We start from the raw sequence: 23524 nt of genomic DNA, 5'->3' as shown, positions 1-23524 counted from the left end.
AACATAATACAGATCATATGCATTTACATTTTTTATTGTAGCGTGTATAGGGACGAAATGCCAATGGATTAAGTATAATATACGTCGCAGGCTATTACTAGCCTCCCAGGATTTACCCTAAACCGCTCTAAAACCATACTTATATTCACCACAGTATAAAACGGGAATGTATGGATGAAAAAAATATAAATTTTTTACATCTTGAACGATAGATACTCTATGTCAAATGGGCCATAGTATTGCATCCATAGCTATAATATAGAATATAGTTATAGCCCTGCAAACAAGGTGACCGACTCCATTGGTTTAATGTGTGGCAGCACATAGCTAATTTAGCTATATCCCGTTCCCAGCATGGCAGAGAATGAGTTCATCTTAATGTTGTTGTATTTTAACAAACCAAAAGCATTCATGCTGTAAGAAGACAGCGCCACTGGTTACAATTTATTTTCAAATGTATTCATCTTAATTATCCTCAATATCTAAAACAATACTTGACTCCATATTATTCCAATTATTATTTAAGGCATTCTAGCCAACTCTATTTTTGCATACCTACACTTTCAACACTCTCAAAAGCAACAGCCAAGAAAGCATTTTTGTTCAAAGCCCCTTCTGATTGGAATAACTTACCTGCAAATACTCGTTCCATCTCATCTTTTTATTTATTTAAAAATGCGCTGTCTTCTTACTTCCATAGTACATGTACATGTTTTTAGTTTATCATTTTTATCATTTTTAGTTTATCATTTTTAGTTATCATTTATATATTGCATACTATCATGACTTTCATTACTTATCTCGTACGAAGTAACGATCCATTCCTATCCTTGCTGGATTTTTGTTTTGTTTTGTTTGTCCTGTTTATTTTGTGATCTTGTATGTTGGTTTACTTATTTTGTAATTTCATTTGTCAGTTGATTTTGTTGTTGTAGACTGTTTTGATGTCCAATGTTTTTTGTGTGTGTTTTTTTCTTTTTCTGAAAAGTACATATGCTGTATTGTGTTAGGATCCCCTCGAAAACGAGATGCTACATCTCAAGGGGTTATTCCGAATAAATAATTTCAATATATATATATGTTGTCAACAAAACAGAGAAGAAAAAGGAGGCTCTGTTGGTGCAGGTTTCCTCATTCTCATATTTTTCGACCTCAACATGAATGTTTCCTATCAACACTTCACTGGTTTTTGGAACAAATTCAGAAAATGATTTGCTAAAAAATCTGATCTGAGTCACATTATGAGCAAAGAAATCTGGTTTGGGCCACTTTTGCCTGCAGTGTGAACTAGACATTGTGACAAAAGGACACAGACATAAAGCAGCGTCCGGTGGTAGAAAGCGACTCGTACACTGAGTACAATGGGTATCAAACAGGAGGGAAGACTGTCAGGTTTTAAACTGTGGATACCAAACAGAGAAGGTACAGACGACTTTAAACAGTTAAACAGTAATCCAGAACTATTTTAATGCACTGTAAATAACTGTGATTTTATATGTCTGCACTTTATGTGCTAATTTGATGTCTATTCTATTCTACTATTTTATTGCACTGCACTATTGCACTATTTTACTCTGTCTATTCTATCTTACTTTTTTCATTATTGTCTATTTTTAAAACTGAATCAAACCATAAAGAAGGTGGCTTATTGGAATGTTAGATACTAATGTGAAAAACTGTGATTTTATATGTTTGCACTTTATGTGCTCATTTTATGCCTGTCTTTTTCTGTTGTGAAGCACTTTGAGCTGCAATTTTTGTATGAAAGGTGCTATACAAATAAAGTGTATTATTACAATCCTCCATACCCACTCACACGCTACGGGATAACTCTCACGGGAGCCTTCTGGCCGGCTGTTTGCTTTGCTTGTAGAGAACAGGACGTGTAGCTGCCTTCTATTCAAGAGACAACTATTCATCTGCCATTTACCCGCTGTTTACCTGCGCTCATCCATCCGACCTTTATCCCTTCCCTTTGTCTACCATGCACCTGCGCCTCATTTGGAGATTTGTTTGAACGGAATACAAATATATTATCTCAAATTAGACTATATTTTCGAGTGGGAGGCAGCACAAAGAGAGCCCAAAGTAGCCGCAAGGTTAGCGCTTTCATCAATCAGTCGCCAGGCGTGCCATTTCCACGGAGACAATGAGTCACAGTGGAACAGAGAGGGGAGCCCGTCTGGGAAACTTCACACAGTAGCTGCACAGCGCTGGCTCCGGCCGAAAGACGAGAGCAAAGTGCCACGACGTGCGCACAAGTGCGTGATGGCCCGCCGTCGAGGTTACCTTAATTTTTTAGTAAATGCATTTATATCATATCACGTTTACACGTTACGTTTCCATGATACCCACTACTATACCCATTAACCCTGCGGATCTTCGACCAATCACAAGAACACGACTACTCTGCCCATAACCTCGTTCCCAGTTTTATCTCCTCCGTGAGATAAAGCCTGGTAAAGAACTACGGCCGAAAGTGTGTATGTACTTCCCCTGGAAGCTGCCTCCGAACGGACCAAACATTTCCAGAATCCTGTCGGCAAACAAGCTAGAACGTCCCGGTCGCGTCTATACTTTCCGCAATGGAGCTCGGTTTCCGCGTTCCTCTGATTGGCCGCGACCCCCACGTGACCCGCGCTAGCACGCCCCCTTATCCACCGCTGCCGCTGCCGCCAGAGCGGCAGAGGTCCCTGCCTTCCTCAATTTATACGCATGGAAGTATTGGTATTGACTACGCCGTAACGAATCATTACAAAAATATACCGTTAACTGGAATATGTTGTGCCTTTACAGATATGTTGGATTATGTAATTGGTTTGTCATGACAAACAAATAAAAAAAACGCGATTTACCCGCTGGCTACAACAACACACAGTGACTGCATGTAGTTGTTGTAGCCACCTCCTCAGAGGCAGGAATACTAAGCTCCCCCTTAAGCTCCAGGAGAGAGGAGAGAGGCTGAAAACCCGCAGTTCTTGCCCGACTGATGGGAGCCGAATCCCCGGATCCGATTTGTCTGATGAATACCCCCAAAACATGGAGGTCCCGAATGCTTGGAAGTATTGATTGCGCCGTAACGAATCATTAAAAAAAGATACCGTTAACTGGAATATGTTGTGCCTTTACACATATGTTGGATTATGTAATTGGTTTGTCATGACAAACAAATAAAAAAATCGCGATTTACCCGCTGGCTACAACAACACACAGTGACTGCATGTAGTTGTTGTAGCCACCTCCTCAGAGGCAGGAATACTAAGCTCCCCCTTAAGCTCCAGGAGAGAGGAGAGAGGCTGAAAACCCGCAGTTCTTGCCCGACTGATGGGAGCCGAATCCCCGGATCCGATTTGTCTGATGAATACCCCCAAAACATGGAGGTCCCGAATGCATGGAAGTATTGATTGCGCCGTAACGAATCATTAAAAAAAGATACCGTTAACTGGAATATGTTGTGCCTTTACACATATGTTGGATTATGTAATTGGTTTGTCATGACAAACAAATAAAATATCGCATCGCCGGCTGTCTCTGGCTTGCTCCAGCGGACACCAGAGCTCAGCCAGCGGCGAGAATATGCTGCCGCGAGCCGCATCGCTGAGCTCTGGTGTCCGCTGGAGCAAGCCGGCGACGCGATATTTTATTGGTTTGTCATGACAAACCATATTGTGCCATATGTGTAAAGGCACAACATATTCCAGTTAACGGTATATATTTTTAATGATTCGTTACGGCGTAGTCAATACCAATACTTCCATGCGCAGGCCCGGACTGGCCATCGGGAGCACTGGGAGTTTTCCCGGTGGCCTGGCCTGCACAGATAAAAAAGAAAAAATTTATATAAAAAAAAAAAAAAAAAAAAAAAAAAATTTTTTGCCAGGCCATTGTTTCTAGTTGTGGCGGCGGCGCGGCGCGATAGTTAGATAACCTAGGTGAGTGGGGAACAACCAGGATTTCACTGTCTGCGACAGAGTTGGAGAACTATCTCTCTCTCTCCCTCACGCGGATCACACACAGAAATGGAGCCGTGCTGCTGCTTGTGATTGGTGGAGGCGGGACCAGGCGATACAACTGATTGACAGCGGAGGCGGCGAATGGAATGGCAGATAAAGAGAAAGTCAAAATAATTCAAAGATAATTCAAAGATTACACACCTTTGCCACATTGGCTACAAACATAATCACTGTAAAGTTATCAAAAAAATAAGAATCTGATCAGACACAAGGGTTAAGTTGTTGTTCCCTTTCTAATTTCCTCAAAAACATCTAGTCTAGTTAATGTGATCAATATTATTTGACAATTGATGCTTTTTGTTGGAAATTTCAGTCAGTGAGCTCATACTTTGAGCTCATTTTATAGTTAAAATTATTGAGACAACGCAATCTTCTGTCTTCGTTGTGCATGCATGCGTGTGCTCACCACACACGATACATGTGTCACTATTCTGGCAGTGGCTACTGTTATTATAGTATTGCAATGAAAGGTCTGTTATTTAATGTTTGTGTAAAGGGCTATTTTAACTGTTGATGGGTAGTGCATCAGTAAAGTGAATATGGTATTGTGCTCTTGCTCTGTTTGAATAGGTGGAGAGAGTGGTTAACTGTATTATAATAGTAAATAGAAAAATATGTTGTGCGCTTGCTTTTTTCTTTTTGAAGGTGGAGAGAGTAGCATTGCTAGGGCCACAACAGTTTTATTCGAGGTTCATAAGAGTACTACATTGTACTAAGCAATTGTTGGCTCATAAAATTCACCATAATGCTGTCTTTGTATCAAAAAATTTCCGGGTGGGGGACCCCCAGACCCCCCGCTTAAAAAGTGGCCTGATTGGGACTATATTTTGCGCTATATCTCCCGGTATGAATTATTTCCCCAGTCCGGCCCTGTCCATGCGTATAAATTGAGGAAGGCAGGGACCTCTGCCGCTCTGGCGGCAGCGGTGGATAAGGGGGCGTGCTAGCGCGGGTCACGTGGGGGTCGCGGCCAATCAGAGGAACCCGGAAACCGAGCTCCGTTGCGGAAAGTATAGACGCGTCCCGGTCGCGTGAACACTTAAGGTAACTTTCGTTCAGCGTTTCTCTGATTGGCCCCAACGCCCACGTGACCTCGTGCTAGCACGCCCCGTGGCAGAGCGGCAGAGGCGCTCTCCTTCGTGAATACGCTCGTTCAGAACGCTCTCCAGAAAAACACAAAGCCGCCATCTTTAATGTGTCACATAGGTTGCATAGGTAATATTAATAGGTTGCCGCGGCATTATGCATTCGTAATCCCCCCTACATAATAACCACGCAGGTTAATCAAGCAACGCTCGCACAATACCTAGCTTAATAATAAGAAGGCAATTGGCACAAGTGTAAATTATACATTCGTCACTCAGTTTTAACATCCACGGTTAGCTCAACTCGTTCGTCAGCTTGCTGTGGAGCCTATGGTCAGTTGGTGACAAGTTCAAATCACTTCAATTTTTTTTTTTTTTTTTGTCACGTTTAATTAATTTATCATCTCTCTATATAAACGTAACTAGCTATTCATATCAATCAAAATAACGTTCATCTCCGATATTTAAACATGGTCCCCAAAATGAATGGAAGCGAATGAGGAGCCTGACACCTGGGAGGAATGGGGGTGGCATAGCGTTGGGGATGTTTAAAAAATATAATTTAATATATAATATAATATAATAATTTGTGCTTCACCTAAAAATTTGGTCAGCAGCCTCCACTGATGTACAGTGATTCAAACCCCCTCAATGTGCAGTTTCTGACAGCTGTGCTGTGTTGTCACGCGAAATAACGTTGTAATGTAGTTCTGTTTCGTTAAGGGGCTCAGCTTGGCATCACCTTACTGCACTATCTCGCATACGTGCACGCGCACTGAATAAATTCCACAAATGTACCTTTAATACCAGTATTAGTCTGACCACACCCCTCATCAGCTTACCTTCATAAGCAGGTGTGTGGTCACCTGCTCTCCTCCTTCTCGCTTTCACCACAAGAAAGTGCCTCGGTAGTACCCCACTTGACGTGTTGTTAGTGGAGAAAAATTTTGTTTACAAGGAAGGAGATACGTTGACATCATATCTTTATTTTCTCTCTCACTATTTTCGAGAAAATACGGCGATATTGTCTTCGTACTGGAGTGTCTGGAAGATGTTGATCATTCTAAAAATCCTCCACCGGTTTTCGTATTGGGAGCACGCCGCTGCATACTTCTCAACTGCAGTTCCTTGCTGTGTTTGTTGGGGTGAAACCTGTCAGGCCACAGCTGAACTGTCGGACATGCCGCTGTTGTGAGAAGCGGTGCGTTCCAGGTTGGGTGAGTAGTGTTTTGCTGGCAGGCTCCACTTGTCTGTTAGTGCTATGGGGGCTACTTGACAATGTTTATGGAAACCGGCCCCAGGCTAGGGTCCTTTGTTCAGCCACCTAGGCGACAGAAGGCCTTGGTCTGAAGACCATTATAGTTTAACTAGTGGGCCGCGACCATTAACACTGGTGATCCCTGTGTGTTTTGGACGAGTGGATTCTCTCTGTCACCGTGTTAAGGCCCCATCTTTCATATCCAAATGAGAGTATTCCTTCACAAGGGGATATGTGCATGAATGTGCGATAGCGGCAGATTCATGTTCAAAGTCAGCTACACAGGCCAGTTGGTATTGTGCTGATTCCGTCGGGTGTTGGTAAAATCACCGTTGTGAAGCGGTGTTGACATCTTGTTTTCTCTTTTCTCTTAAAAAGTGAGGAGAGGTTCAGAACGGCGGCCTGTCTGGGTGAGTGTTATGTCATTGTTACAGGTTCAGTTGATAGCTGCTTAGCTTACGGTTAGCCAGTCAGCTGTTAACTGCTGCGTTAGCCTGCTGGGATCGCTCAGGTTGGGCCTACTGTTAGCCAGTCAGCTGTTAGCTGCGGGGCTAGCATGTCGTGATCGCTAGGTAACGTTAGCTTGCTGCTATAGGCCATGGCCTGGCGCGGGGTAGCTTAGCTTCTCGCGCGCCGCCGTGAGCTCGCTTCTGATCGCGTGCGTCGTTAGCTCGGCGTCTCGCGAGCAGAAGCAGTAGCACCCGAACGGTTGGAGCGGCCGTTAGCTTGATGCTATTCTGTTGAACGTGCTTTGATTTTTAACATGTTTTACACTCTTGACTACGACGTCATCCTTGACAGGGGATGTTTCGTCGACCCTGCCCTGAGCCAGGACGGCAAGGTTGCATCAACAGAGGACTGTAGTGCGGGTTGGAGCGGTGACGCTGCCCAGTTCGGACAACACAGGAGCGGCTGTGTTCCTACGGTGTCTGTGACTGCACTTCGCTGATCTGCGTTCCGGGTAGGAACGGGTTTGACCAGACCTTATAACACGTCTTCTGGTTTTACTTTTCTAAATGTATTGTGAATAACGATGTTTTTCCCAAAACGTGTGTTGCTGCAATGCATTTAGGATACGTTGCGGGTTATGTGTGAGCTGTTTTTGTCACTGGCAGTTAGCTTCTCCGTGCAAATCGGGATGTAATGATCTGGTTGTTGTGTGAGAAACATCATGGTGTTTATATGTACCGTGTACTCACAACTAAGGTAACTAACCTATGAAGCTATGCTTGGTGACAAGTGAGTAAAAGAATGTTCTTTTCTCAGACTGTGATGACAATGAACAGTGTGTTCACATATTAACAGGTTTTCCTGTTTTAACTGGCCGGATTGAGGGTAAAATAGGAGGATTGTGTTTCCCCCCGGTTCCCTGGGGACTTTTTCATCCTCCTATCAGACATGTTTGTGCACTAATTGTGTCTTTTGTGTGGTAGGGATGCGATGTAACTCTTAGCTTGATTGCTGAGGTTGTGTTAAATCTGCTGGAGAAACTTTATTTTCCTAAAAGAGAAAATGGTTTGGTCGCTGTCATGTGTGCTTAGCAAGGCCTGTGGCCGATACTAATCGAGAATGATGTATTCTCTCATTGTGAAAAAACGGCGTTCCTCTGTTGAGTGTTTTTTGCCATTTTTTGTAGGTGATGATGGGTTGTGTGTGTCATGTGACCTACAACTGGGTTGGACTGGCCACAGAAGCACATGTGTATGTTGGACCGGGGCTCTTAGAGCCCTCTCTATTCTGTGTTTTTCCTTAGTAAAAATCAGATAGCAGGTTAGCTCATGCGCTGTGTGGAGCTGTAAAACGCTTCATAGAGCTGACTATGACTGTGTCATATTCTCTTTTTGTCATTACATCGTATCATGGGTGTGGGGTCGTAAAGGGGTGAACTGGTAACTTTTCCTCTCCCCCTTGTTTCTGTCGGTCAGGGGTACACCCCCTGTCCTTCAAGGTTCCCGTCACGTGGCGGTTCGGCACGTTACGGGGGGGGGGGGGGGGGGGGGAGTTTCCTGGTCCCACGGCCTGGTATATTGGGCGTGTGCACCGCAGGAATTCCCCCGCCATAGAGTACGTCACCGTGCGCGTCTCTGTTGGTAGGACTTCCGTGTGCTGTTCAGGTCCATGTGATGGATCTGTTTCAGGGGGGTGGTCAGGGCTCCTCCTCACCAAGCGCCTATTCGGGCCTTCTGTGAGTTCGGACTCCTTCTTCCATGTGAGGGAGCCTCCATCAGAGTACAGAGCCTTCCTCCTCAGATTGTCAAAGTGAGTGGACCCTCTAGAAGGGTCCTATTCTATTGTATATGTATTCGATTCAATTCGTTTATTGAGTGTGTATGGGTTCAGTGCCTCTTCCCCGGAGAGCCCTAAAACCAATTTTTTACATGGCTCAAGGTGCAATATATTCTTTTCAATCTGTACAGCTCGCGTGGGAAGTCTCTCTGGGGATCCCCGTCTCCTTCCTATGGGAGGGTGGTGGGATGTAAAAATGTGAACATTTTTTACCCCGGCTGTGTAGACTGGGATACATACTGTTGATGCTTCCTTCTTTTCTATTCCAGAAGTGTTGGAGTTAGGGAGTGTCACACCCCTCTTGTCGTTCCCCTGGGCGCCTTGGGGATTCAATGACTGGTTTAAATAGCCTGTTCATTGATGGGGGTGTGTCCCGACGCACGTATAGTGCTAGCTCGCTGTAAACAGGCGATTGACTGGCACGCCTTGGTTGCTTGTGGTTGAAACAGCGTTTTTATAAAGCAACTGAGATGGGGGTTTTTCCTCTTCCGACGACCAGATCCCATGACCTGGGTTGGTTTTTCGACGGATTCTCGTTCATGTCTGGGGGATGATGACGGAATGGATCTGAACATATGTAGAGGGGTCTCACGCCCTTGGGGTGGGCCACCAGGCGCGGTTCGCCCGAACGTCTGGGTGGCGCCTTCTTTTCATGTTAAGATCAACACGCATATCTGCCCTTCTCCTGGAGTAGGCATGTCGGCGTGGTTAGGGCACGGGACTGGTTCTGGTCACGCTGGTCCAGATCAGTTGAACCCGTTGTCCGCCGGGGATGCAGATCTGCTGTTCTGGTACCCTGAGGGACTTGGGCTTTTTTCAGGGGGAAAAATGCCAGGTTGGTCTGGGTGTCACAGGGTTAAGCGCTATGGAGACCCTGGTTGGGTACGTTTTTACTCAGCACTGTCGTAATGGCTTACAGCCATGCCATTCTGTACACGCTCGATCTCGTCGGATCTCGGCCGCTACACAGGTTGGTCCTGGTTAGTACTTGGTTGGGAGACCGCCTGGGAATACCAAGTACGGTGTGCTTAGGGGCTGGTTCTCCATTATTTTTCGCTCCTCTCTCACGCATGGCGAAGAGGGGCCTGTGGGGGTGGTTTTTTTGACCTCCTCTGGTGACCCTGTGCTTCCCGTACCGCCAGGCCCGGTCCGAAGTGATGTTTGCGACCCGTAGGCCTGGGTTAACCCTTTTTTGAAAACTGAAACACTTGTACTGCGGTATAGCCGGTGTATACCCGCAGGTGTGTTTTGGAGTTTTTTCTTGAGGGGTTATAGGAACAACCACCGCATTGGGTAACACTGAGGTGGTTGATTCCCTGGTGTGTTGGAGCAGTGTCAACTCCCGGGTTCACCGGTTGAGGGTGCCCCTGCACGTTCATGACGTCTGCCAATCGTGTCAGCCTTCTCTGCCTCGACCCCTCTGGGTGGGTTTTTTTTAAATGGAGGCTTGGTCATGCAACACCGCCAGCTTACGCTCCTTCCGCCGGGGCGGCTGTGTTCAGCTGTCCCCTCTGGCGCCTGTCTCGTCCGCAGTCTCCAGGCTAGGGTTAACAGCCTGTTGCCTGGTTTTTCCCCGGTGCGCTGCCTGCTTCCGTTGGTTAACCTTTTTTGTGTGCTTACGGCCATGTTGACTGCCTGTTCTGCAGGGTCAGTGTGCCAGGCGGTGTACTATTGGGGGGACAGGGCCCGCTCGGCTTACGGCCATACCGACCTGAACACGCCCGATTTCGTCCGATCTCGGAAGCTAAGCAGGTTCTGGCCTGGTTAGTACTTGGTTGGGATACCGCCTGGGAATACCGGGTGCAGTAACTGAGGGGCCTTTGTCCGAATACGCTGGCGATGTGGGGGGCGGGGCACTACGTGCCCACCTGGTGGGGTCTTGATGCTGGCATCATGGACTTCTCCGGGCCCCCATTCCAGGGAGTCCAGTCCTTTTGGTGGGTCTGGGTCTTCCTTCGTGCTCCGCTGCTACGGCCTTGCCACGGGGTTGGGTTTGCCCTTGACCCCGTGATTCTGGGGGCAGTAACGAGGTTGTTCCTCCGTTCGTTCCCGGGTGGCATGCGGGTTGTGCGTGTGTGTAGTCGTGGGGTCAAGCCACGGTCTGCTCACCCTGTGCGTTGAGTTGCTTGAGTGCCTCTTCGCACGGTCGGGTCCGTCGCCTTCCCGTGAAGCCCCTAATAGGGGGGATACCCTCCATTAGGGGGGGTCGGGGGGGCTCGGCCCTCCCTGTTCTGATGGTTTTGGGGGGCTGTCAGCGGGGTGTATTTGTCAGCCAGCGGCTCCGCTTGGCCTCCCCTTGTGCAGTAAGGTGATGCCAAGCTGAGCCCCTTAACGAAACAGAACGTTAGGTTATGGCTATAACCAAGTTCTGTTAGTTAGGGGCGACGCTTGGCATCAGACGGCCGCTGCAGCCCTTGACCTCACCTTGTGGTGAAAGCTTGGGAAGGAGGAGAGCAGGTGACCACACACCTGCTTATGAAGGTAAGCTGATGAGGGGTGTGGTCAGACTAATACTGGTATTAAAGGTACATTTGTGGAATTTATTCAGTGCGCGTGCACGTATGCGAGATAGTGCAGTAAGGTGATGCCAAGCGTCGCCCCTAACTAACAGAACTTGGTTATAGCCATAACCTAACGTTAATCAATCAATCATGTAACCTACTGTACCTGTGCTTTTACTGTACCTCTGCTTTGGCCTACAGCAAAGCAGGTAATGTAGTTAATCAATCAATCATGTAACCTACTGTACCTCTGCTTTGGCTGGCCTACAGCACAGCAGGTAATGTAGTTAATCAACCAATCATGTAACCTACTGTACCTCTGCGCTGGCTTGCACGTTGTAATGTAGTTAATCAATCAAACATGTAACCTACTGTACCTGTGCTTTTACTGTACCTCTGCTTTGGCCTACAGCACAGCAGGTAATGTAGTTAATCAGTCAGCAGCCTCCACTGATGTACAGTGATTCAAACCCCCTCAATGTGCAGTTTCTGACAGCTGTACTGTGTTGTCACGCGAAATAACGTTATGATTAAAAACGCGAAATAACATTATATAACGTTGCGTTATATAACATTACAATGTACAGTTTCTGACAGCTGGGCTGTATTGACACGCGTTATGAGTGAATCTGGTAGTTGTTTTGATAAATATGTTGTGTATTTGCGCGATTCGAAACATTACATTTCCGCGAGCAGCAGCCTATTTCCGCGAGTGCCGCTCTGCCGCGCGCTGCAACGCGTAACACAGAGCGGCAGGCGTGGATAAGGGGGCGTGCTAGCGCGTTCACGTGGGCGCCGTGGCCAATCAGAGAAACGCTGAACGCAAGTTAGTTACCTTAAGTGTTCACGCGTCCCGGTCATGTAGTAAATTATTCAGGCAAATCCGTTGCAGTGGCTTAAACGAGGAAATATTGTGCACTTCACACGTTTCTATAATTGTTTTGTCGAAACCGGAAAGCCTGTAGCCTGTACTTCCGTTTACACACTTTAGGAGGCATATCTTGCCCAGCCTACTCTGCCCATGGTTTTGCTTCATCTCACTTGCTGTTGTTCCATTCACACTCACAGCTATCTCTGTTCTATCATTGAGCCCTATGAACATTTACGTCCAAAGCTCGAAAATGAGGGCATTAAAAAACTAATTGAGTCAGATAATCATGTATCATTATTAGCATTAGTAGTTATAATCCATCTACTTACTCACGTTTTTATGATGTTCGTATTTATTATGCTCATGTCTTGTTTGTCTGTGCTGTATTGTTCATATATGTGCCTGCCTATTAGGCTTTTTTGTTGCTCTCTTTGTGCAAAGCAAATTCCCTTGAAGGGCAATAAAGGTTTCATTCATTCATTCATTTGCCTAACGACAAAGTAATTTTAGTTCCTACCTGTCATTGTTTAGGGGACACACATTTGCGTGATGGAAATCACAGTAGCCTATTTGAGGATTGCACAATGGTAGGCTATGTGGAACTTGAGCTGATAAGGTAAGCATGTTATTTATTTAATTTCCATGTAGGTTATGGTTGTGACTCTTGGTTATGACTCGCGTTCGATAATCTTCCTCAGAATACGATGATTTTAAGCCTCTGGTACGATAGTTTAACATTTCCCATGGCAACACTGATCCTGTTTGTTTGGCCTGCGACCCAATTTGGCCCCCCGACCGGTGGTTTAAGAAACCAGGCAGGATTGTATTCCCCCTCTCCTCTTGAGATGTGTACATTCCATGTCGGCATAAATCAAGCTTGGATAGAATGTATTCTAAGTAACGGCTGCAGAATAGGAGAACTATGTCTGACCACGTAAGTGTGTCTGACTCTTAACCACCAAAACCTGCACGAACTACAACGTATGGCCAGTGGTGCAGTGCTGGGCAACCGCGGTCAAACAGCGTTTGGGCTTCGAAGTGCGCGCATCCTATTATTATGCAAAGTCTAGGTGATAAGTGCCTAGACTTTGCATAATAATAGGATACCGTTTGGCCTCCGCCCATATTACGACTGCACCCCTGCGTATGGCATATATTATTGATTGATTGATTGAAAACTTTAATTAACAGATTGCAGAATGGGTACAGTACAGTACAGCTCAATACACACAATTGTTAAGGGGATGCAGACCAGAGAAAGACTTTCGTCTTGTTTACATCAGGGTCCCCCATTTTCAATTCATAATGATGCCAGTTAGGGTACCTTGTGTATGCTGCACCTTGTGTATACTGTTTACTTTTATTCTTACTCATATATATTAAGATTCAAATTCTTTATTGCCTATATTTGTTGTAAAATATAATATACCAGATAGGCCATACAGACCCTCATCTGCTCCTTTGTTTATACAGTTTATTTTCCCCATATTTGTATATTCACATCTAATTGTATTGCCTATATTTATGTCTTTCTTCTATTACCCTGCCCATACCTGTACCTCCTCTCCCCCCTCCCCCATGCTGCTATGATGTCCGAATTTCCCCAAGGGGATCAATAAAGGAATATCTCATCTTAAATACAATAAATGTGGTTGTATATGAATGCAGACTTTTTTTTTTAACCATCCCGGCACCATCACAAAACATGTGTTTAATGAGTGAAATAATAATAATAATTATTGTATCGTGTCATTGTTCCATTCCGTCCACCATCTCCTCTCCTTCCTACCAGCTGGTAGAGGTTCTCCCAGTAGTCCTGGGTCATCAGCCTGAACAAGGACAGGAAGGCCCAGCCGAAGGAGTCGAAGCTGGTGTAGCCGTAGTCTGGGTTCCGCCCCACTCTCAGGCACTCGAAGCCCTCGGGGCACTGCCTGCAACAGACATGACAGAGTCATCCTCCAGGGGGCGCAGTGGAGGGTGAGAACCCACCTGAACTCAGTTCAGGCAAAGTAATGATAATAATAATAATAATAATAATAATAATAATAATAATAATAATAATAATAATAATAATAATAATAATAATAATAATAATAATAATAATAATAATAATAATAATAATAATAATAATAATAATAATAATAATAATAATAATAATAATAATAATAATAATAATAATAATAATAATAATAATAATAATAATAATAATAATAATAATAATAATACATCAGCCTTATATAGCACTTTTCTGGGGACTCAAATATGCAAATTTTTTCAAGGAAGCAAGGTGCTGTCCAATTGGACGAAACGGTAACAAGAAAATGAACAAAAACAAAAACAACAGGAGAGTCAGCCAGGGAAAGGGGGTGGGCTACTTGGGAGCAGGGCCGTGTTGCGTCAAGGCAAGTGTGGACAGGTGTGTTTTTAGGTGTGTTTTGAAGAGGTTGATGGTGTCGGAGCCTCGGATGGAGGGGGAGAGGGAGTTCCACAGCCTGGGGGCAGCTACAGAGAAAGCATGTCTCCTATGTCGGTCTGGGGAGGGTGTAGACTACCACATGTCTCCTATGTCGGTGTGGGGAGGGTGTAGACTATCACATGTCTCCTATGTCGGTCTGGGCAGGGTGTAGAGTACCACATGTCTCCTCTGTCGGTCTGGGCAGGGTGTATAACTACCACATGTTTCCTCTGTTGGTCTGGAGAGGGTGAAGACTACCACATGCCTCCTCCATCTTTTCACCTGACAGCGAGGACTTTCACTGGGAGGTTCGCGCTATCTCTCCCAGATCCCCTCTGTCGTATTCGATTTATATAGAATAATCTTCAGGACGAGGAGATTGCATTTAGATATTTATTCAAAGGTAAGTATCGTTAAGCATGAGTGTAACTCCATCCACGGCTGGCAGCCAACTGACTGTCAGGACCCCTGGTCAGGTATACATAATAGGAAGGTGCGCCTGGCGCGCCTGTCGTAAATGATATATTCACAGCATGAATAATATAGTAATGATATATTCAAAGCATGAATATTACATCCTCCTTCTTTTAAAGAAAGCTTAATAAGCTATGAACAAAATTGAAATTAAGAAGGGTTGTGCAATACTCTGTAAGAGTTTCTTTGTAAACAATAACAAGTGCGTTACCTGTGTCAGGACCAGGCAATGTAAACAGGTAGGATTAATATGTTAAACATAAAAGATTCATGTATCAAGGTATTACAGTTCGTATTGTGTGCCCTCTTATTCTGGAGAGTCTGCTTTAATATTTGAATACTTCAGCTGTGAATAAAGTATGTATTCATGGCTTATTTGGTCGTGTCTCAACACTCTTACCATATGCAGTTCTTATCTGTGGAAGTAGCTTGCTAACAAAATGGGAATATATCGACAATTAAGCAAGGTAAGTAGGTCATAGATTCAACACATATAGTAAGTCATCATTTCAGCATACATTAATATTTTGTTACATTTCACCACCTTTTTTTTTTTTTTTTTTTTTTTCAATGGGGTAAATGGTGTTATAATAGGGCAGCGATCCGCCTGCACCCTGTACATTTATAGGTCTAAAATGTCCCGAGGCTTCACTGCTCGGCCGGATCTGGTGTAGTATGAAGCTGAGTTCTCTTCTGAGTCCTCTGACAGTTCAGGGTCGTTGGTCTCCGGCGGTTGATCGACGCTCTCTGGACTTGGCATACCGTCGCTGTCCTGGAAGTGTTCCTCTTTTGTGTCCCTCAGGTGCCTGCGGTTGCGGCGGTATTCGCGTCCATCTTGGGTGCGAACGTGGTATGACCGCGCAGTGTCGGCTGGTTGTATGACTACTGCTGGCCTCCAGCGTCCATGTTCTTGTAGCCTGACAGATTCACCACAATGTAGTGGGGGCAGCGGTCTAGCTGACCTGTCATAGTATTTCTTCTGGTGCTGTTGTCTCTGCATTCGCTTGTCATGTCCATCTTTGGGGCTTACTACCCCTGGCCGCAGCTGTTGGTTGGTGCTCGGGAGGGTTGAGCGTAGCCTGCGGCTCATCAACAGCTGTGCCGGCGATTTGAAGTTGTCGACTGGGGTGTTACGATATTCCAGGAGGCTTAGGTACGGGTCTCTTCCGTCTGCCTTAGCCTTGTCCATGAGTGATTTTGACGTCTTCACAGTTCTCTCCGCTAGTCCGTTGCTTTGCGGATAGTGTGGGCTTGACGTGACGTGTGTAAACTCCCACGACTTGGCGAATGCCTCGAACTCTTTAGACTTGTATTGTGGTCCGTTGTCTGAGACTATGGTCTCTGGGACGCCATGCCTGGCACAGGCTGCCTTTAGCTTGTGGACAACAGCTGCCGATGTGGTGCTGTGAAGTCTGTCTAGTTCGAAGAATCTGCTGTAGTAGTCGACGATCACAACATAGTCCTGGTTGTTCCAGTTAAGGCGAGACACTGCAGGTGAATAGGCAAATATCCTTTTTTTGTTGATTTTGAGATTTTGTTATATTTTGCTTCCTAAACATGTCTTCTATGAAACTAATGACAATAAAACGTCAATAACACACATTTAGTTGTTTATTTTACTTCATTTTGCCTTATTGCATCCATAAATGTGCACATATTTAATGGGGAAGTGCCTCATTTGCATATATAAACATACATTTCAGAAAACTTGCAATATATTTTTTCTTAGTTTATATGTACATAACAAACTGGGAACGTTTCATAGTGATATCTATTTAAATATTTTTTGCCTATTAGGGGGTACTACACTGTACTACACTGTTTGTAGCCTGTGTGTAGTTATGTTCAGTTCAATAACATAATAATTATTATTATTCAGTTATCAGGCATGTGTTTAGGTTGTCTATTACTAATGGTTTGATTAGATATTGTGTTTGTAAATATCTGTTTCAAAAAAAAAAGTATGGCATTTTACAATACAGAACTTTGAAGGCGTTTTCCCAAAAATGAGTTTTAAGAGTTTTTCCTCATACTCTGAGCCAGAAATCTCCACTTCAGTAGCACTCACATACACCAAAACTTCCAGTTCTATTCATATCTATGTTCTGAAGGTATTTACAGAAGGGTTTGTTGATATCGCATTCATACCCTGATTTATATCACATTTTATTCCTAAAAACATGGCGAAATATGGAATTTTACCATAAAAATTGACTGAATGGAGTATTTTCTGATTTATGGAGTGATAAAAAGAGATATCCAAAATCCCCTCTGTAATAACCTTTGGCTCTAATATGTCAACAAAATGAAACTATAATTTTGAAAATGGCTTTATCCAATGTTCAGATTTCTGTCCTGGAATTATATGCAAATTAGTGCATATTTAAGTAGATAATGCCTCATTTGCATATTTAAACATACAATTTCAGAAAACTTGTAATACAAAAAAGTCTTGTCTTAATATAAGTAATCAACTGGGGAATTTTCATTGTGATATCTATTAGTTAATTTCTTTACCCTATTCACCTGTAGTGTCTCCCCTTAAAGAGATCTGTCCCTACAACCTGCCAGGGGCGGTCTGGGATACGATGAGGCATCATGGGCTCCTTGGTGTTTGATGGGCGGCGCTCTTGGCATATTGAGCACTTCTCCACGACTTGCTCTATATGTCTACCCATTCCAGGCCAGAACATGATGTCTCGTGCTCTCAGTTTGCATTTTTCCATTCCCATGTGGCCTGCATGGATCTTGATCAGCATCTCTCCTCTGAGGCTGGTAGGGATGACTATTTTCTCCCCTTTGAAAATTATTCCATTCGTTTTGGATAGTTCATCTCAGTGATTCCAGTATTCGGTGATGTTCTGGGGGCATTGTTTTCTTTCCTCAGGCCATCCCTCCAGGATAGCCTGGCTGAGCAGCTTTAGCTGTGTGTCATTGTCTGTTGTTTCTCTGATCTCCTGTAGCCTGTCGTCGTGTACAGGTAAGCTGTTGTATACCATGTCTACCTGAAGGTCCATCCCTTCACTGAGACCGTCGTCGTGAGAGGTGAGTGATTTCCTGGACAGCGTGTCGGCTACTGGGATGTCTTTCCCAGGGCGGTGCACGATCGTGAAGTTGTACTTGTGTAGTTGCAGTATCATCCTCTGTAACCGCGGTGGGGCTGCGGCGATCGGCTTCTTCATGATCGACTCCAGGGGCTTGTGGTCAGATTGCACCATAACATGGCGACCGTAGGCATATTGGTGGAAACGTTTGAATCCATAAAGGACTGCGTACATCTCCTTTTCGATTTGTGCGTAGTTGACCTCGCTGTCCGTGAGTGATCTGGATGCGTAGCTAATGGGCCTTCCTTCCTGCATCAGCACAGCACCCAGACCATACTTTGATGCGTCCACTTGTAAGCTGAGCTCCTTATCTGGGTCAAAGTAGATGAGGACTGGCCCAGGTTCACTGGTAAGTATGTCTTTCATCTTTTGGAATGCAGTGTCGTGCTGCGCGTCCCACAGGAACTCATTCGATTGTTTAAGCAGCTGTCTCATGGGTGCGTTGATCTCGGAGAGGCTCGGGGCGAACTTCGCCAGATAGTTGACCATACCTAGCACGGTCTCCAGTTCTGCACGGCTCTTTGGCGCCTCCATCTCCTTGATGGCAGCTATCTTGCCTGGGTCAGGCTTCATGCCGTCCGCTGAAAGGATGTGCCCGAAGTAGCTCACTTCGGTGGCTCCGATGGTGCACTTGTCTGCGTTGAGCCGAACGCCTCTCTCCCGTGATCTCACCATCATTGCATGTAGGTTCTTATCGTGTTCCTCTCTGGTCGCGCCATATACAAGGATGTCGTCTACTATAGCTGCTACTCCGTTCAGTCCCTCGTATGTCTCGTCGATTTTTCGTTGGAACTCGTCCTGGGCAGAAGCGAGCCCAAATGGTAATCGTAGGAATCTGTATCGTCCAAACGGTGTGTTGAACGTCGTCAGCTTCGATGATTCTGTGGAGAGCTTGATGGACCAGTATCCCGACCTTGCATCCAGTACGCTGAAATAGCGTGCGCCTGTTAGTCTGGGTGTGATGTCCTCTAGTGTCGGCAGAGGGTAGTGCGGGCGCTTGATAGCCTTGTTTAGCTCCTTAGGATCCAAACATAGTCTGAGCTTGCCTGTGCGTGGTTTCTCAACAATGACCAGTGCACTGACCCACTCCGTTGGTTCGATGACTCTAGCGATGATCTGTGTGTCTTCCATACTCTGTAGCTCCTTCTTTAGTCGGCCACACAGGGCGATCGGTGTCCTTCTCAGTGGGCAGACTACTGGCGTGGCGTCTGGGTCTATATGGATGTGACACTCTCCTGGGAATAGTCCTATCCCCTTAAACACGTCGTGGTATTCTTCCATGATGGTCTGTTTATCTGTGTGTGCATTTACTGACAACACTAGTTTAATGAGGTCCATATTCAGGCATGCCTGTAAACCTAGAACTGGGGGTGCCTGAGTGTCTACTATGTAAAAGTCTAACAACATGCCACGCTCTTTGTATTTACACTTTAACGTGCATGTGCCCTTTACTACTAGCTTCTCTCCACCATATCCTGTCAGTCTGCGTGAAGTAGGCTGTATTTTGCGTTTATCTTGTAAACTGTGATACTCTCTCAAAGGAATTACATTTACTTGTGCACCTGTGTCTAGCTTAAATTTAAGCTCTGTGCCCTGTTTTCCTACTTGTATGTCTGCAAACGCTTGTTCTGTTGCATCAAACCGTCTGTCTGTCACGGTGTCTACATACAGTTCGTCTGACTCTTCTCCTGACTCAGAGCGCATGCTAATCTCGTGTACTGCCTTTTTCTGGAAACTACCGGCCCTGCAGACTTTGGCAAAGTGGTTCCATTTTCCACACTTCGTGCACTGTTTCCCCCTAGCTACACAGTTATCCCCTTCCTTGTGAGCTCTACCCCCACAGTATCCACAGTTCTTACGTGTGTCTGTGTCGCTCGCTCTGTTCGCTCTCTCTGTCCACTCTGCTCTGGGGCGTTATCTCTGTGCGCTATACTTCTGTTCATGTCTGTGCACCTCGTGCACGAGCTGCTCCTGCGCGCTGCTCGTGGCGCCAGTGAAGCTCTTTATCTGTGATTGTGCTAGCTCGTGGGCTCTAGCTATATCTACCGCTTTGTCTAACGACAAGTCTGATCCAACATTTAATAGTTTCTCTCTTACTTTTGCTGAGTGTATGCCAAACACTATGCGGTCTCTAACCATCTCATTATTGTTCACATGCACAGTCCTTGCACAGTCCTTTACAAGTAGTTTCAATGCAGTGACAAATTGTTCGAATGACTCGCTAGGTTGCTGGGTTTTCTCATGGAATTTGTACCTGGCGAAAATTGTGTTCCTCCTTGGAAGTACGTATGCTTCGAAATTGTCATAGTAGCTCTTCAATACCTTTGCTTCATCTGCACTGAGAGTCCATGTGTTGTGAATGTCTCTCCCTCTTTCTCCGCTCCACAGTAGCAGGTAGCTACATTTCTCGTCCTCTCCTTTTTTCTTGAGTGGGCCCGAAAACATTAGCTCTGCATGCTGCCTGAACTTCGTCCATTCTCCCGGTAAGTCCAGAGAATCCCAATTCATCCGTGGCGACGGGACTCCGTTGATATCCATGTTCATCCTGCTTCTGACACCATGTCGTATTCGATTTATATAGAATAATCTTCAGGACGAGGAGATTGCATTTAGATATTTATTCAAAGGTAAGTATCGTTAAGCATGAGTGTAACTCCATCCACGGCTGGCAGCCAACTGACTGTCAGGACCCCTGGTCAGGTATACATAATAGGAAGGTGCGCCTGGCGCGCCTGTCGTAAATGATATATTCACAGCATGAATAATATAGTAATGATATATTCAAAGCATGAATATTACACCCTCCCTGATGAACAGGCGCCTGACCGACCAGTAGGAGTCACTGTTGCAACGACCAGGACTAATCCCCCACCGGCTTCCCACCCATGAACACTGTGTTCGTAGGGACGACTGACCAAGCCGGCGGTACAGCTGACACCGGGAATCGAACCCAGAGTCTCTGTGGTGGTAGGCTGTTAGTCTCTTCTTAGTCTGTTAGTCTCTTAGTCTGTTAGTCTCTTAGTCTGTTAGTCTCTTAGTCTGTTAGTCTCTTCTTAGTCTGTTAGTCTCTTAGTCTGTTAGTCTCTTCTTAGTCTGTTAGTCTCTTAGTCTGTTAGTCTCTTAGTCTGTTTGTTAGTTTCTTAGTCTGTTAGTCTCTTAGTCTGTTAGTCTCTTAGTCTGTTAGTCTCTTCTTAGTCTGTTAGTCTCTTAGTCTGTTAGTCTCTTAGTCTGTTAGTCTCTTCTTAGTCTGTTAGTCTCTTAGTCTGTTAGTCTCTTAAATTCTTAGTCTGTTAGTCTCTTCTTAGTCTGTTAGTCTCTTCTTAGTCTGCCAGTTCTTAGTCTTAGTCTATCTCCCCCTCCATGCTTAATGAGTTACAGCACATCTCTGATAAGCGCTAGATGATCGCATGTTGGAAACACAATTTGACAGATTTGTTGATTAAAACAAAAACAAATGAAAACAAAGTAACTAAGATAATTTTTTCTTGAGGACAGCCCTGCATGAATCACAACAGTATCGATTCAGTATCACATCCGATCCATCTTGTGATTAAAAAAAAATTAAAAAAATTACCCGACTGCGCTGCCGTTTCCACAGAGGAGTGGATCCCGTTTGCCTGGGAGGTAGTAATGATTATCTAGTGGGAACAACAGAGACAGGGTTTCATTACACAACATAGATTATCAGCACAATGTTACCATGATTATCCCACAAACCACCTCCCCATAAGGGGACCTCTTACACACCCCCTCCCCCCACCCCAAGTCATATCTGTCACCTGACCCTTACCTCTGAAACACACAGGAGGCAGAGAGATAGAAGGTTATCATGACACAGACAACCATGGGGCCCTATACTGTAGTCAATGGCGAGAGACAAATCATTTTGATTGATTGATTTGAGTTGTGGCATGAATCACACATCATATGACGTTTGTCAATTCGAAAGAAAATTTTGCCAAGTCAAGAAAGTTGATTGACTTGCAATTTAGCTAACATTATAGCTTTTGATGGTATTACGTAACGTTAGCTACGTACACTTTTAAATTGACAAACCTCATATAGTATTGTGTAGTTCATGGCATAAATTATATGATATATCGCAGTTGACCACCGTTCATATTTCATAGGGCTGTGGGAACTTAGGGCTGTGGGAACATAAGACTGAGGGCACATAGGGCTGTGGGAACTTAGGGCTGTGAGAACATAGGGTTGTGGGAACATAGGGCTGTGGGAACTTAGGGCTGTGGGAACATAGGACTGAGGGAACATAGGGCTGTGGGAACATAGGGGTGAGGGAACATAGGACTGAGGGAACATAGGGCTGGGGGAACTTAGGCCTGTGGGAACTTAGGACTGAGGGAACATAGGGCTGGGGGAACATAGGGCTGTGGGAACATAGGACCAAGGGAACATAGGGCTGAGGTAACAGGGCTGAGGTAACAGGGCTGGGGAAACAGGGCTGAGGGAACATAGACACGCTCCCCTATCACCCACCCCTACTTATCCCCCTCTAATAACGAGGAAAACAAGACTTATACTCACTTTTGTCTTCCCTGAAGGCTATTGCGTACTCTCTCACATACTCTTCCCAGTCGAAGGCTGTGTCGTTGCGTTGGGCCGACGCGTTGAGGTATGTCCCGCTCAGGCCGCCGAACTGTGTGGCGTTCAGACTCAGCGAGGCGTTGAAAGGGACGGTGCTGTTATCAAAGAACCGTACACACTTCTGTCTTAAATGACCCATAAACAGCTGCAGCCCTATGAGGGCGAAGACACTGAGGCAGAAGACAGTGAGGATCATGACGTCAGACAACTTCTTCACGGACTGGATCAGGGCGCCGACGATGGTCTTCAAGCCTGCCACACACAGCACAGCGTCCGTTACCCTCGAGGTAGGATTGTTGACCTACCGTATCGGTCAAATAGTATTCGCAAATACTTTTAATGATGCTTTGTTTTAGGTGCCACAAGGGTGAGGTTTACCACATAGGTAAACGGACTGCATTTATATAGTGCTTTTTATCCAAAGCGCTTTACAACTTAAGCCTCACATTCACGCATGATGTTTAATAAATGGTACGTTAGCATGATGTTTAATAAATGGTACGTTAGCATGATGTTTAATAAATGGTACGTTAGCATGATGTTTAATAAATGGTACGTTAGCATGATGTTTAATAAATGGTACGTTAGCATGATGTTTAATAAATGGTATGTTAGCATGATGTTTAATAAATGGTATGTTAGCATGATGTTTAATAAATGGTACGGTAGTACATCGTCATTCCTAATTAGGTCACTCCGTCATTACAAGTGTACCCCCTAAAGTGAAGTATTACCATTTTATTGACTATCCTTACATTAAAGCCATGAGCAAATTCATTTTCTGAATTTGTTCCAAAGTGTTGATAGGAAACATTCATGTTGAGGTAGAAAAACAGAAAGGATGAGGAAACCTGCACCAACAGAGCCTCCTT

At 45.0% G+C, this 23524-nt stretch overlaps 1 protein-coding gene across 1 annotated transcript in view; it reads right to left on the bottom strand.

Annotated features, from left to right (window-relative positions):
• scn1laa (sodium channel, voltage-gated, type I-like, alpha) overlaps window positions 1-23524 on the bottom strand; it is a gene marked incomplete at both ends in the record, with an annotated part of 146580 nt that overhangs the window by 106350 nt on the left and 16706 nt on the right. Inside the window, 3 exons of the mRNA XM_084311428.1 lie at window positions 13804-13945; window positions 21622-21685; window positions 22593-22904. Of these exons, the coding sequence (XP_084167554.1) occupies window positions 13804-13945; window positions 21622-21685; window positions 22593-22904 (518 nt within the window). The remainder of the gene's footprint in view (window positions 1-13803; window positions 13946-21621; window positions 21686-22592; window positions 22905-23524) is intronic.

Source organism: Notolepis coatsorum, assembly GCF_963971535.1.
Source record: "Notolepis coatsorum genome assembly, chromosome: 3".
Lineage (NCBI taxonomy): Eukaryota > Metazoa > Chordata > Actinopteri > Aulopiformes > Paralepididae > Notolepis > Notolepis coatsorum.
This window is presented reverse-complemented; position numbering and strand designations above follow the sequence as displayed.